Source organism: Phacochoerus africanus, chromosome 7 (genome assembly GCF_016906955.1).
Source record: "Phacochoerus africanus isolate WHEZ1 chromosome 7, ROS_Pafr_v1, whole genome shotgun sequence".
Taxonomy (NCBI): Eukaryota; Metazoa; Chordata; class Mammalia; order Artiodactyla; family Suidae; genus Phacochoerus; species Phacochoerus africanus.
Window position 1 is genome coordinate 71,307,020 of NC_062550.1, and position 14,025 is coordinate 71,321,044.

Here is a 14,025-nt window from a genome sequence, read left to right on the forward strand (position 1 = left end):
CAGGCTGCTTTCCTGGGGAATAACTCAGAGTTCAGGCCAGTGGGAAAAGTAGCCGGTCCCCTCCAGCAGCAGCAGCAGGCAGAAGCCTGCTGTTGGGATGAAGAGCCCAGAGGGGAAGGTGGAGCCAGCCTTGCCCTGTCCCTGCCCATGTCCTGGGGGCTCCTTAGTTTGATTGGAGGGCAGGTTAGTTCTAGAAAATGCTGCTGAGGTTGGAGGTCGAGCGTGAAGAGTAAACCCCAGCCTGCAGAGCGTGGCGGTGGAAGGCTTGTGAACAGTCAAGGGGCCGGTGAGAAAGGGCCAGAGAGCCTGAGGCCCACAGGGGCGGGGCCCAGAGCCAGGACATGGGTGTCCCCGAAATGGCACCTTCTGCCAGCAAACAGGGTCAGGATCTGCTGTTCAGGCCTCTGAGGTAGCTGAGGGCAGGCCTGGCTGTAAGGTCCCCTCCCCTGCAGCCCCGATTCTCCCCCCCCCCACTACCCTGAGCAGTGGGCCTGGGTGGTGATGCCAAGGACAGCAGGACGCATCCTTAGAGGGAGGGGTCTTGGCCAACCTGAAAGGACCCAGGTGTCGGAAGGGAATTGGGTGTCATACCTACAGGCTGGGAAGCTGGAAGGATGGGGAAGTAAACCCCTGCCCTTCCAGAATCCCCCCATGTCCTGCAGCTCCCCTGCTAGCAAGAGTAAGCCAGGCAGGTGCTCAGTCCTCCCTGGGCTGAGGGAGCGGCTACCTGCACAAGCCCCCCAAGGGGTAAAGGCCTTTCTCCAGGACCCATATGGGGCTGGAAAGACTGCTGGGGACCTGACTGTGGCCCTGGCTGCTCTTGAATGTGTGGGCACCGCCCCGGGGAGTCTGGGAGAGCGGGACAGGTCCAGACCACCCCTTGGGGTCCCTGCATTCCAGGGTCTGCACACCTCTGTGATTCCACAGTGACAATAAGGTGGGAGGAGAGGGGCTCCCCAGGCTCCAAGGCTCCAGACTCAGCCCCCTGTGTCTAGTCTCTGGTCCCAGCACACCTCTAGGAGGCAGGCAGGAGGCAGCAACTGTTACCCCGGCTTTTCCAGCTCAAGGAAAAGCCTCTCGGTGGGGAGGCAGATAGGGGCTCAGCCAAGGCCCAGGGCTACCCCGCAGGTCCATGGGGTCAGACTGCAGAACCCGAGTCCCTCAGTCTAACTGCCCGTCTCACAGGCGGGAGCTAGGCTGCCCAGGCCGGGCCAGACCGTGTCAGTCTCTGCCCACCCCTCGCCAGGCTCAGCGCCGCTGCCTGGCAGCAGGTGCCCTCTGGGTGGTGGAGGATTGGGAAGTGGGCCAAGGTGAGGGCTGCAAGCCCCTTGTGGGCCCAGGAGCCGGGAAGGGCGGGTAGGGAGGCCCGGGTGGCCAGTCCTAGCAGCTGGGAATTAGTCTTGTAACATTTCATGCTTCTCTGGCTGTTTCTAAACTAGGTGTCAATTCACAACAGGCTTCAAACGTCCCAGCACAACTTCGGGCTGGGGGCCGAGAGGGGAGCGCCGGCACCAGACCTGCAGCCTAGCCCCTTGAGGGAGCAGCCCCCGCCGCTGCCGCTGCCACCACCCACGCCCCCAGGGACCCTGGTGCAGTGCCAGCAAATTGTCAAGGTCATCGTCCTGGACAAGCCCTGCCTGGCCCGCATGGAGCCCCTGCTGAGCCAGGCTCTCTCCTGCTACGCCTCGTCCTCCTCTGACTCCTGCAGCTCCACGCCCCTGGGGGGACCGGGCTCCCCTGTCAAGGTCATCCACCAGCCCCCGCTGCCCCCGCCTCCGCCCCCGTACAACCACCCTCACCAGTTCTGCCCCCCAGGCTCCCTGCTGCACCGGCGCCGCTGCTCCAGTGGCGCCCGGAGCCTGGTGTAGATGCTGCCCCGCCACGCTGCCATCCCAGGAGGGCTGCGCCAGGGCCCCTCCGCCCGCTGCTCCCCATGCCCGGCACGCTTCGTTCCTCGTCACCCATCACTGTTGTTTTGGAAAGAATCCCAGCCCCTGGCACCTGGTTTGCTTGGTCCAAGCTTCCCTTCCTCAGTGGGACAGCCCTGCCTCCAAATCTGCAGACACCCCTCATTCCCTAGAGCCCTACGCACCCAGGCACAGCCAGGCCCCCACCTCCCCTGCCTCCACTCTGGCCACTGGGACCGTGGACAGAGAAGAACAGGGACTGAGGGTCTCCCCAGCTTCCAGACCGAGTCTGCGAGGCCCCAGGCCTCAGGCCGGTGGGCAGACGTGGAGGCTGGGTGGCCAGCACGGGAGCCTTGGACAAAAGGTTGTCTGGCCCACCGCCCCAGCGCCAGGGGCCACCATGGATCGGGGAGAGTTGGCCCTGAATCCCTGGAGGGGAATCAGTGGGGAGGTGTAAGGAGGGGTTTTCTCAGCTGCCCCTTCCCGGCTAAGCCCGGCAGTCTCAGAAGGCCACTCCTCTGTCCCCAGAGATGTTGGCTGTCCTGACCACAGGCTCCCTTTTTCCCGGGCCTTCTCCTGCTCTTCGGGCTGCCAGGGCTGCTGAAACTACAGGAGAACCTTGAGAAAGGGAGGAGGGAACGGGGCACTCCTCTCAGCTCTCTGTCGTTTCAACGGAGCCATGGAATCTTGAGCTTATATATCTACAAAATGCCCCTTTTAAAGGGTTTCTTGTTCTCCAGCCCCAAACAATGCCCTGCCAGTGCAAAGTGAGCCCAGGGCATAAACACATGCACACACACACACCCCTCCTCCCAGAATAGAAGCAGAAGCAGGGAGAGGGGTGGGGATTTGCCCCAGGGGCAAATGCAGCCAGCAGAAGTAGCATCCCACCAACTGGGGCAGGCCCCCTCCTGAATGACGTCTATGGCCTCCACAAGGGATGTGGATGCAGAAGCAGGCGAGAGACGCAGGTGCTCAGTGGCCCTTGCGTTTCCCCTGACGCCATCCCGATCTAGCCCTGAAGCCTTGCAATCCTGCCCCTTCCCAGAAGGCAGCAGGCCCACCTCCAGCAGTGGGGCTGAAAGAGTCCCTACACCCTCACAATTGCAAAAGAGAGCCAAGCAGAGCTCAACAACCTCCCCAGGGCCCAGCAGCATCAACTCTGTGCAGCCCCATGGGGACCTGGGGCCTCAGAGACCCCAGGGCCAGCCCCACTCATGGCCCTTCCAGGGCCTGTCTCTCCCACGCCAAGCTGGCCCCTCCTTGGGTCCTGAGCCATCAGCTCACTGCTGCCTGTCATTAAGATCCTCTCGCACTTGGAGCCCAGGTCCCAGACCCCAAGAGAGGGCAGTGAATCCTGGTCTCTGTGCAGTTGCTTCTCTTCACCCTCCCCCAGCCCCAGCCGCAGCCCCCGGGAAGCTAGGAGGCACAGGTCCCTCCCTGTTCTCAGATCCCAGGTGACCTAGTTTCATGTGTATTTGTGTGACCACCAGGTGTCATGATGTCACCCAGCGAGTATATTTCTGGCCCTGTCTTTGTCAGCCGGGTGTCCACATCGTGTGACCACTTTGTCACCTCCTCCCACCCTGGCTTCCCAGCCTGTCTGTCCCCAACCCCCTAGGCTTTGTTGCCCTGGTCCCTGTCCTGCGTCTTTTCTGTAACAGGGTCACTCCAATCAGAGATTTTGGAACAGAGCGGCTGACCGACCATAGGTTGCATGCCTGGGCAGCAGGGTGGGGCCCAGGAAGATGGAGTCCCTCAGGGCTAGGTATGTTTAGCAGGTGGCAACTGAGAACAAGACCCGTTGTCACCTGCTCACACAGTGCCGCTAGCTGACGAAGAGCCCCCCTCCCCCTCTGCCGACCCCGAGACGTCCCGATCAAGACCAGCAAGGTCTCAATGGGGGAGCCTCTCTCTGAGGACCTGGCCGCTCTGGCCCCTGGGGCCCTTCTCCAGGCAGGGGCTCACCTCCATCACTGCAGTGGCTGCCCTGGCCGCAGTGGCTGCCCTGGCTCCAGTGGCAGCACGGGGGGTCCTGGCCCAGGAAGGAGACCAACCTGGGGTCAGCAGCACAGGGAGCCAGTCCCGAGCTGTGAGGTCAGAGTGCATCTGGCCTTCCTCGCAGTCGAGAAAGCCAGGGTTCCCAGCATCTGTAACCTCCCTCCCCTGAACAGCCAACACACTAAGGTTGGGAGCCTTTCCCCCAGAGAGCTGGGACAAGCCTCCTGCCCTGCCCGTGGCAGTGGCCACGTTAGGGCCTCTACCCTCCCAGAGGCCCAGCTGGAGAGGCTCTCAGGCCTCCTGCCCTCCCCAGGCCGAGGGGGCAGTGGAGTGCCGACCCAGCCCCAGACACGGCCTCCTGGGACATGACCACTTACCCCAAGGTGGCCCCACTCTGTTGACTCTCTAGGCCTTACTGTGGGGACAGGGTCCCTCTCCCACTTTTATCCATTTTGGCCCCACCTCCAGAACCAGGAGTAGCAGGTGAAACTGGCTTTCCCACGCACTTTTGGGCCAGCCACCTCCAGAGCGGGAGCCAGCCTGGCTGCCTGTGTGCAAGGGCACCGTGATCAGCCCTGGGCCCCTGACCCCCTACCCCACCGGTGTCCCCACAGCCTGCCAGACGTCTCTTTGTGCCAGTAGGCTCCCCTGATAACCATTGGTTTGTCTGTCTGTGTCCTGCTGTACATACATCCTTGCTGTCCGCCCCCTGCCGCTGCTGCCCCTCCCCTTGCATTCACCCCTTCACCCCTCGGAGAGAAGCCTCTCCAGGGAAAGGCAGGGTGGCTGCACCCAGCGACTAATCCAAATGGCAAATATTTTGTAACAAAATAGCCCAGAGGTATTTTATCTGTTCAATTCATAGAGTTTTAGAAACTATATTGAAATATGTCACTTGAGCCAACCGTGTCAGTTCTGTTTCTTTTGTCCTCCAAGAGGCATGTCCACCCCAGATCAAACCTTGGCAGGACTTCCGGGGCCGAGGGCACCGGCTGGGCCTCCTCTGGCCACAGGGGTGTCACCCCCTCCCCACTGCCCCTGACACAGTCAGGGAGCCCCGTCTTAAAGAGATGGGGCTGGGAGCCCTTTGATGGATGGGCGCTGGGTCAGGCCGGGAGTGCAGGGCCAGGGAGTGACCCCCACCAACACACACACACACACCCCTTCTGTTCCGTTAAGACCAGGTTACAGTGGAGCCCGGGGCAGCTTTGGCGGGAGGAAGCACCACGATGGCCAGTGTGGCCCCAGCAGAGCGAGGGTATTTGGGGTGGGGGTCAGGGTCACACTGATCACACTTGGTCATCAGCCCTGGGTCATTTTCACCAGACATCAGCTCTGAAACCTGACCTTCTAAGCCCGGCGTGTGGTTTGACAAGCCCTGGGATGTACTCTTCCTAAAGAGATGGGGGAACAGACTCAGGTGACTGAGGGACTGGGGGACATTGTTGGGCAAAGTCCCAGAGCCACAGAGAGGGATGGGCAAACGTTCCCAAGCCCACAGCGTGCCGGGTCCAGAGGGTCTCTTTTGGAGCAGGGGCGCTGCTGAGACCCTGCAGAGGTGGGAGAGGCTGTGATGCAGGAGAGAAGCCTGGAATGTGAGCTGGAGAGATGCAGGGTGCCGGGGCCAGCGCTCCCCTACATGCAATGCGCAGATCAGGATCCATGGCAGTCCTGCCCCAGAGTGGTGGCTCCGGCAGGGGAGTGAGGAGAAAGGCTTCCAGCAAAGCTGAGGCACCCTGGGGGAGAAGCAGCTGGCCGGGATGGTTGCACTGGGGCCACCTGCAAAGAGCGTAACCAGCTCTCCTGGTGACCAGAGCTCTGGACACCTAGAAATCCAGGCCAGGCCCCCTTATCCTGTTCAAGTGAAAAGGAACATGACCTCAGGCTCCTTCCAGGCAATGGGAAATTCCAGGAGCATCTTGGGCCCAGCTCTGACCTGCCCCATCCTGGGAACTCTCTGACCCAGGAAGCTAAGGACTGGCCCCTTGAGAGCACCCAGAGGGGACCCCGTTCAGCCCAAGCCTGGGAGAGGGCCTAGGGCCAAATGGGACTGCTGCTCTCTCAGTTGGGGACATGGGGCAGGGACTTGGGGCACATTCGCCCTGAGGCCATAGGAGGAGGGGCCAGCCCTCTGGGTAGGAGGGGAAGCATCCTTTGGTGTCCCAGGCCCTCTGGGTCCACCTGCCACAGGGGTGGAGAGCTCTGGTCAGCACCTCTCCTTCGTAGTGACCCTTCAGTCAGGGGAAGCTCAGACCCATCAGCCACTGACTTAGGAGACTGCCAACAAGGGGACCAGGACTTCCAGGCTTCTGGCTGAGAGCAATGGGTCAGAACAAGGTGCCAGAGTCTGAACAAGGAAAATTCTACAGGCTTAGGAACACCCGGTGCCTGGCATGCGCCAGGGGCTGGCCCCAGCCGAGTCCTGCTCTCCAGGGCTTCATGCAGGGTGGTACCATCAAAAATACACATATGGACCAACGCTTCACCCAGCAGGTGGTGGTGCCATAGAGGGGATGGGAAGAGACTGTGTTAGAGCCAACAGTCAAGGAAGGTCTCTCGGAGGAGGCCAATTCAACAAGGTCAGGCTCAGGTCTGAGGGCAGGTGAGCAGCTCATAGAACACCTCTAGGCCTGGAACGAGGCAGAAACCAGACGGGCTGCCGTGTGTTTCCTGGTACATACAAGGTGCATTTGAAAACCACTTTAACTGAGGAAATAATACAAGGGGCCTTTCCTCGAAAACCCAAGACGGACAGATGGTCGCCATGATCTTGGGGAAAGAAGTGAGTTGGGAGCAGGCAGCTGGACGGCTCCAGAAGGCTGGGATTGGGGGCTAGATACAGCACCAAGGGCTGAGCCACAGCAGGAGGAGCCAGCCACCAGTGGAGACCCTCCCAGACAAGCTCACGGTGAGGAAAGCTGTCCAGACACGGGATAGCCGCTGTCCAGAGTGGTTCCTGCTGGGTCGGAGCCAGCCCAGGCCTGGTCAGCCTGCAGGCCACTCCGCCCACCTCTGCCTGTCGTCTCGGTCCAAGCCAACTCGGGTTGGCCATTTAGAACAATAACCTGATGAACCCCATGGCCTATTAACCCCTGATCTGAGGCTGACACCTTTCCCACCTCAGCAACTATCAGCTATCGGAAGTTGATTCTCCTACAGCAGGGCTGGCAGGTGCCCGGTGTGGGTCGCCCTCCTCTCCCACCTTGACAGGTGTGGCTGACTGACAGCTTTCCAGGAATCACATCAATCACCACACATGGACATCCAGGATGGAATTAACACGGAGCCAAGTGCTGAGGAAGCATTTGGACTGCGGTGCTTTGGAGTAGGGGGTGCAGGTGGATGCCTGGGCTCAGAGCCATCGAGGAACCTCCAGGGCTGCTCCCACGGGCCCACCATTCTCCCACCACTGGTGGACAAGCTCTGGATGACACCTGCTCTGACCCCCTGCCCTTCTGACACTCTGTCCTTCTAGAGTGTCTGGCAGCTGCCCAACAGAGGGTCCTCTCACTTGTTCCACTCACCTCCCACCAACTCAGTCTCCTCTGCCCCAGAGCGAGCCACCAAGGAGGACACGGCTGCTGGGACAGATGCAGGGTGCCAGGGCAGAAACCACTGAGGAGAGTGCCCCACCCAGGGCAAGGCATGGCCTGGAGAGGCCACATCTAGCACTGTAGGCTTTGGGAGAGACCCTTGGCAGGGCAGGGCAGGGCAGGGGGCTCTCCCAGAGGAGGCACAGCCCAGTCAGAGCCTAGCGGCCTTATCTGCACCCCTCCCCTTCCCAGCAGGCAGCTGGGCCCCGGGATGGGGGTCCAGGGATCAAGCCCTATGCTTCAGCTTGGAGTCAGAACTGGTCCTACCAGGAAAATTCCATTCTGGCCAGAGGATGAGGGAAGGGATGAGAATTCCTTCCTCACCCCCCTCCCAGCCCCCCTGCAGGTCTGGTGGCTTCTTTCCCTGGAGAACCAGGCGCCCTAACCCCACAAGCCGGCCCCAAGCACCTCCGTGCTTCCTGCTCCCATGACCCTAAAACCTCAAGGCAAGCTCTGGAAAAACTGTGGGAACTGGTGCTAGGGAAGGAGACCCCCAGGAGAGCTGGCCCTTGTCCCCACATTCCCAGCCTCCCTGACAGACCTGCTGCCCGGAATCTCCTTCCAGGACATCTGGATAGAGAGCCGCCTACCTCCCCAGTCCCACAGGGAAACAGAAGGCAGGTGCGACAGAGGCTTGCCCATCGTCACCGGGCGTCAGACGCCCTGAATGTCAGACCTGGAAGCAAACAGGTTAGGAGACAGGCTGGGACACGGGACCTGGCATCTTTCACTGCAGGGCTTGCACCTGGACAAACGTCTCCTCGAGCAACGGAACACAGAGAAACTAACTATAAGGAACTAAAAATAACTGCACTCATGCACAGTTGGGGCAAATCATGAACAAGAAGATACGAAAAGGCCAAAACCCAAATGCCACTTCTGAGATGCTGGAAGCGAAAGCAGGGTACCACCTGTGACCCTGCACCCAGCACCACCAAGGGGATGGACCAACCACCTAAGTCACCCCTCTCGCCCAACCCACCAATCACCCCCACCCTCACCCCATTTAAGGGACCAGCTTGAGCCACCCCCAGCCCCCACCCCAAGCTCCCAAGCTGCAGGGAGCACCTGTTCCTTATTTTTGCTCCTCGGCGCTACAGCGCAAGTCCCGATAGAGCCTTGCCGGAATTTCTCATCCAGTTGCTTATCAATTTCTATTGATTAAAGGGTCCAGGAGCCCAGGTCGGTAACAGTCAGCCCAACTGCTTCCTTTTACAGATAAGGAAACTGTTTCAGAAGTTACAAAAAGGACAGCAGAATAATCCCAAAGTAAGCGAAAGGAAGGAAATAATAAAGACAAGCAGAATAAATGAAACAGAAAATACAAATAGAATAGAAAGGCTTAACGAAGCCAAAATTGAGTTCTACGGAGTGACTAAGAAAACTGACAATCCTCTAGCAGATGAGCATGAAAGAGAGAGTCGGCCCAGAGAAAAGACCTGGGCGGGGGGACTTTATTACGGCGCAAAGATTTTTTTTTTTAAATAGACACCATAGTACAACTAAGCTATAAACCTATGACAATAAATTTGAAAACTTCACAGGATGAACACTATCCTAGCAAAATATCTTACCAAAACTTGCTCAAGAACAGGTAGAACATTTGAGACGGAGAACCCTTAAAGAAATGTGACTATGTCGTTCAAAATCTGTCTACCATCCTCCCGCAAAAACAACACCAAGCCAGACAATTTCACAAAATTTTACTGTACATTCAAGGAGCAGATAATTCTGATCTCTTGTTAAGTCCTTCAGAGAAGAGATAAAGAAAGAAAATTCCCAAACTCCTTGCTGGAAGTCTACTGTAACCTTAAAAACAAAACTAAACCAGACAAGGACAATATAAGAAGAGCCACTCTTGCTTAGAAGCATAAATGTAAAATTCTAAACAAAATATTAACCAGCCAAATCTAGCATTTGATAACAAAAATACAACACACCATGGCCAGATGAGGTTTGTGCCAGGAATCAAAAGATAAGATTAGGTATTAGAAAAATCTATTACTATCCTTCACCACTTTAAAGATTAAAGGACACAAACAATACAATCATCTCAGTAGATGCAGAAAAAACAATCCATAAAACTCAACACTTTTTCTTTCTTTTTTTTTTTTTTTTTGTCTTTTTAGGGCCGCACCTGTGGCATATGGACGGTCCCGGGCTAGGGGTCGAATTGGAGCTACGGCTGCCGGCCTACCGCACAGCCTCGGCAACGCCAGATCCCAGTCATATCTGTGGCCACAACAGCCACAGCAACACTGAAGACTTAACCCACTGGGCGAGGCCAGGAATCGAACCTGCGTTCTCACAGTTGCTAGTCAGATTCATTTCTGCTAAGCCACGACGGGAACTCTGAAGCACTTAATTTTTAAAAAACAGTGACCCTGGAAGAAAAGAACACTCATAGCCTAATAAATGGTATCTGTCAAAAATCTACATCAACGCTGCTACTTCGTGGAGAAAGGTTAGACTTCCTTTCAAGCTGGGACGGAGACGAGGGGGAAGAAGGGGGCCCACCACCTCCAGTTACCAAGTGAAGGAAGACAAGAGAATAAAAAGCAAATGGAGTGACGATTGGAGAAATATAATAGCAGTCTTTCCAACAGTCTGACTACCTACGTAAAAAGCCCTACAGCAGCAAGAGGGGGAAAGCCTTCGAATTAATTAATCCAGAGGAAAACCCTGCAGCTGGTGAGGGCCGTTTCTCCTCTGCCCCGCTGGCCTGCCCTGCCTGCCCTCTGTCCCCACCCCCACCCTCCTCCTCCGGACAACAGACCCAGACCCAACTACACTGCTGAGGCTGGACCACCCACCTGCTCTTCCTCCTGGGCTGGCGTCTGAGTGTCCCGCGAGGGGCTTGTCCAGTGCTGGGAACCGTGGATTGTGGCAGCTTGACCTTAGGGCCAGGTCCTTGGGTGAGAAGCTATGGGCACGGGAAGCCTCAGAAAGCAGCTGCATCTGGAGTTTGGGCCGGATTCTTACAACAAGCAGTGGGGGTTGGGCACTGATCCTGCAGCGGGACCCCAGCTGTTGAGGCCTCTCCTCTCTCGCTGCGTGGCATCACCTGGCAGTTCTGTGCTTGCCTCCCAGACGTGTCCGTGACGGAAGGCCCCTCCAGACGACAGGAGCAAGAGACGTGTCCGTGCTGGCCGCTGGGCAGGCAGGACGCAGAGAGTGCTGGAATGAGGGCTGCGGGCAAGCCCGCCCCAGCCCCACATGACCTGCCTGTGCCGGCCTCACTGTCTTCCTGATGGGTGCTTAACTAGCTTTTCACCCATCGGGTCCAATCAGCCCTTGTTACTTCCCTGAGCAGCTAAACCTGCAGGAAGCCAAGCACGCTGGTCACCAGGGAGTGGGCGTGTGAGGCTGAGGACAGATAGAAGGGGGCAAGGCCAGGGTCAGGGAGGGCTCTGCCAGGGTCAGGAAGGTGAGGATGCGGAGAAAGGCGAAGGGCTCAGGCAGGAAGAAGAGCAGCAAGGCCGCCCCTTCCCAGCCCCTCCAAGAGGGCAATTCCTGTAGCAGAGAAGCCAGGGCCTGTGTTAGCTACTGACTGCTGCATAACGAGTTGCCCCCAAACTCAGTGGCTTAAAACAGCAAGACCATTCACTACGTCTCCCTTGGGCCAGGAATCCAGGCCCACCTGGCTGGGCAGTTCCGGTTCAGGGCCCCTCATGAGGAGGCAGCTGATGTCAGCCAGGCCTGTAGTCATCAGAAGGCTCACCGAAGGCCGCAGAACCCACTTCCACGTGGCCCACTCACGGCTGAGGCCTCAGCTCCCTCCACGTGGGCCTTCTGTTGGGCTGCTGGAGTGTCCACACAGCGTGGTGTCCGGCTTCCCCAAGATCAAGTCATCAGGAGGTCACAGCAGAAGCCTCCTCACCTCCTACGACTAACTGCAGAAGTCACTCACCTCCACTCCACATCCCTGTGGCTCGGGGCGTGGATGCCAGAGGTCACCAGGCTGTCCTAGAGGCTGGGGTCAGGCCCTGAGGGGAGAGCAAGTGGGGAGGGGCTGCAGTGTTTACCCAGGGAGCCGCTTCTGCGCCCCTGGCTGTCGGAGGCCAAGGTGCAGCCTTTCCGGTAAGCAGAGCTTAGCCCCGGTTTTTCCCCACCAAGCCCTGTCCTGGCCCCTTCCTCCCAAATCCCACACCTCTCTCTCCTCCAGGCCTCCCAGGCTGTGTCCCTCTGTCCCCCTCTCCCCTATTTGATCCTGTTCCTATCTCCTGCCCTGAATCCCATCCCCACAGGCAGGTCCCCTCACCACAGCAGCCTCGGACCACAGGGCTCACAGGCTGGGCGGCCGCATGTACTCTGACTGGGGCCGGGGAGTTCTGACCTGAGGCCCAAGAACCTGCATCCTTGGACCGCAGTGGGACAGAACGGAACGGAGGGCCCGGCTGATGCTTCCTGCCCACGAGGACAGCAGAGGCATGAGACCCTGACCAGAAGTTCAGGGTCTGCCGCAAGGTGGCCCAGACCAGGAGGGGGTTCCTCTGGAGCTGATCTGGGGTGGAGCCCGGGCAAGTCCTGGAGGCCCCGAACCAGACCCAGGCCCTCTCTCCGGGGCTTCTGCGTGGAGTGGGGGCTGGGAAAAAGGGGACACCGGGCTGGATAGGGATGCATCTTCCCCTTGTCTGCCTAACACACACAGACCACAACCTTGTAAATGGGGAGTCCACTCAGGAAGGGGCGGGGGCCCCAGTCTCAGCAGAGTTCAAGGCCCTCCTCAGCTCCCAGAGCTCTCCCCGCCCAGGGCAGGGGGTGCAGGGAACCGAGACCACCTTAGCCCACTCCTCAGTCCCTGCAGGGATACCTGGGCTGGGGAGAGTCTCACAGGTGGGACAGGACAGAGAGAGCCCAGGCCAGCACAACGCCCAGCCCCACAAGGGGGCCATATAGGAGAACTGAGGTGAGTGGCTGGGGACAGAAAAGCCCAAGACACCAGCTGCCTTGGAGAGCCAGCTCCACAGGAAGCCCAGCCTAGCGGGGTGGGTGGCTTCCCAGGGGGAACTGGGGGCCAAGAAAGCGGGGACATGCTTCTCACACAACAGAGTAGTGCCTGGCAGATCAAAGTGCTTCTGCCTAAAACAAGGGGGCAAGAGGATGATTGCAAAGCATGTCTGGACAGGCTGTAGGGTTGCAGGCTGAAGGGACCCCAACCATCAGAAAAGCCAGCCAAGTTCTTTTCAGCTTTGCCGTCCACTCTGCTGTGTCAAGGCTCTATGGTCTGATACCTTAGACCTAACTTTGAAATGAAACTGAAATGAAACCACCCTTTTTTGGGAATGGGACAAGCCTGGTGAAGGGGGATTGATACATAGCGTCAGAGCGTCCATAACCGAACAAGCCAGGGTTGGTAGCCGTCTGATGACTACCCCCTTCCAAGACGACAGGACTTTGGAGATCACTGGCTAGTGGTTCCCCATTCTGCTCAAGCAAGGCTTCTTTCCCCTCAGGCACAGGTTATGAATTCAGATGCTGTCAGACAGGCATGTGTGAAAAGGTAGCAAATGGGTAATAGGGAGTGGTGGAATCTGTGGCAAAATGGAGAGTGCCTGAGGCATTTATTTAAAAAGTTTTTTTTTTTTTTTTTTTTTAAACTGCCATACTGGCCAAACAAATCATAAGTGCCAGACAGGGCCACCCATTTAAAACTCAAAGAGCCCAGGAGATGAGATGAAAACACCCCAAGTCATAACCCACGTCTGCTCCTTATGCACGTGTGAGTGCACACACACACACACCTGAATCAGTGCTCTGGGCACGTTAAAGAGTTGAATTGTCGCCCACACTGTGGCCCCAATACGAGTAGGTCCCGTGAGCTGTGTGGTTGGCCTGAAGCCCTTTCCCTGCACTCTGTTCTCTCCACCCTTACCCACCCCATCCTGATCCCTTTGGACTCCTTGGGCGCCACCACTGGAAGAGGCAGTCAGGGGGAGGAACTGCTATAGACACACTGCCTCCAACAGCGCACCAGAGCCAGGGATGGGTCAGCTGAGGGAACTGGTGGATTATGGGAGACTGGGGGTGGGTAGGGAAGGAGGGCCTATGAAGAGTCTGCAGAAACAGAGGTGGAGAGGGCTTGTGCCCCTCTCTCCCACCCCCGCACCTGCAGAACTGCCTGCAGCACCAAATGCCGTGGTCCAGGCTGAGGCAGCAGGTGGCTGAGAAACCTGTTAGTCTCCACCTGGTGTCCTCTGCAACTGGGCAGCCCCAAAGCAAGGTGACTCTCTTACGAAGACCCACCAAGGCTGTGGAGAGGAGGGTGGAGGGAGTTTTTGTTTCCTAGAGCTTGCACATGGATAGATAAATGTCAGCCTATCCATCTGCCCAGCAGAGGGTAGGGAGCTCAGGAGTAGGGAGGCAGGGCCTGGGGTGGCGGCACTGCTCACATCTGCCACAAGGTGGCAGTGGCGAGCACCATGCCGACCTCAGTCAGGTCCCACCCCTAGTCAGGTCACAGCCCCATAGCCCCTCCTTCCCCTTCTCCTGGACCTCCTTTACCCACCAGCCAATAAGAGCGA

General features: G+C 58.1%; 1 protein-coding gene across 1 annotated transcript in view; it reads left to right on the top strand.

Moving 5' to 3' along the window:
* Positions 1-4,807, top strand: part of IQSEC3 (IQ motif and Sec7 domain ArfGEF 3) — a 92,066-nt gene extending 87,259 nt beyond the window's left edge. The window contains exon 14 of the mRNA XM_047787839.1: positions 1,440-4,807. Within this exon, the coding sequence (XP_047643795.1) occupies positions 1,440-1,868 (429 nt within the window). The 3' untranslated portion in view covers positions 1,869-4,807. The remainder of the gene's footprint in view (positions 1-1,439) is intronic.
* Positions 4,808-14,025: the final 9,218 nt, after the last annotated feature.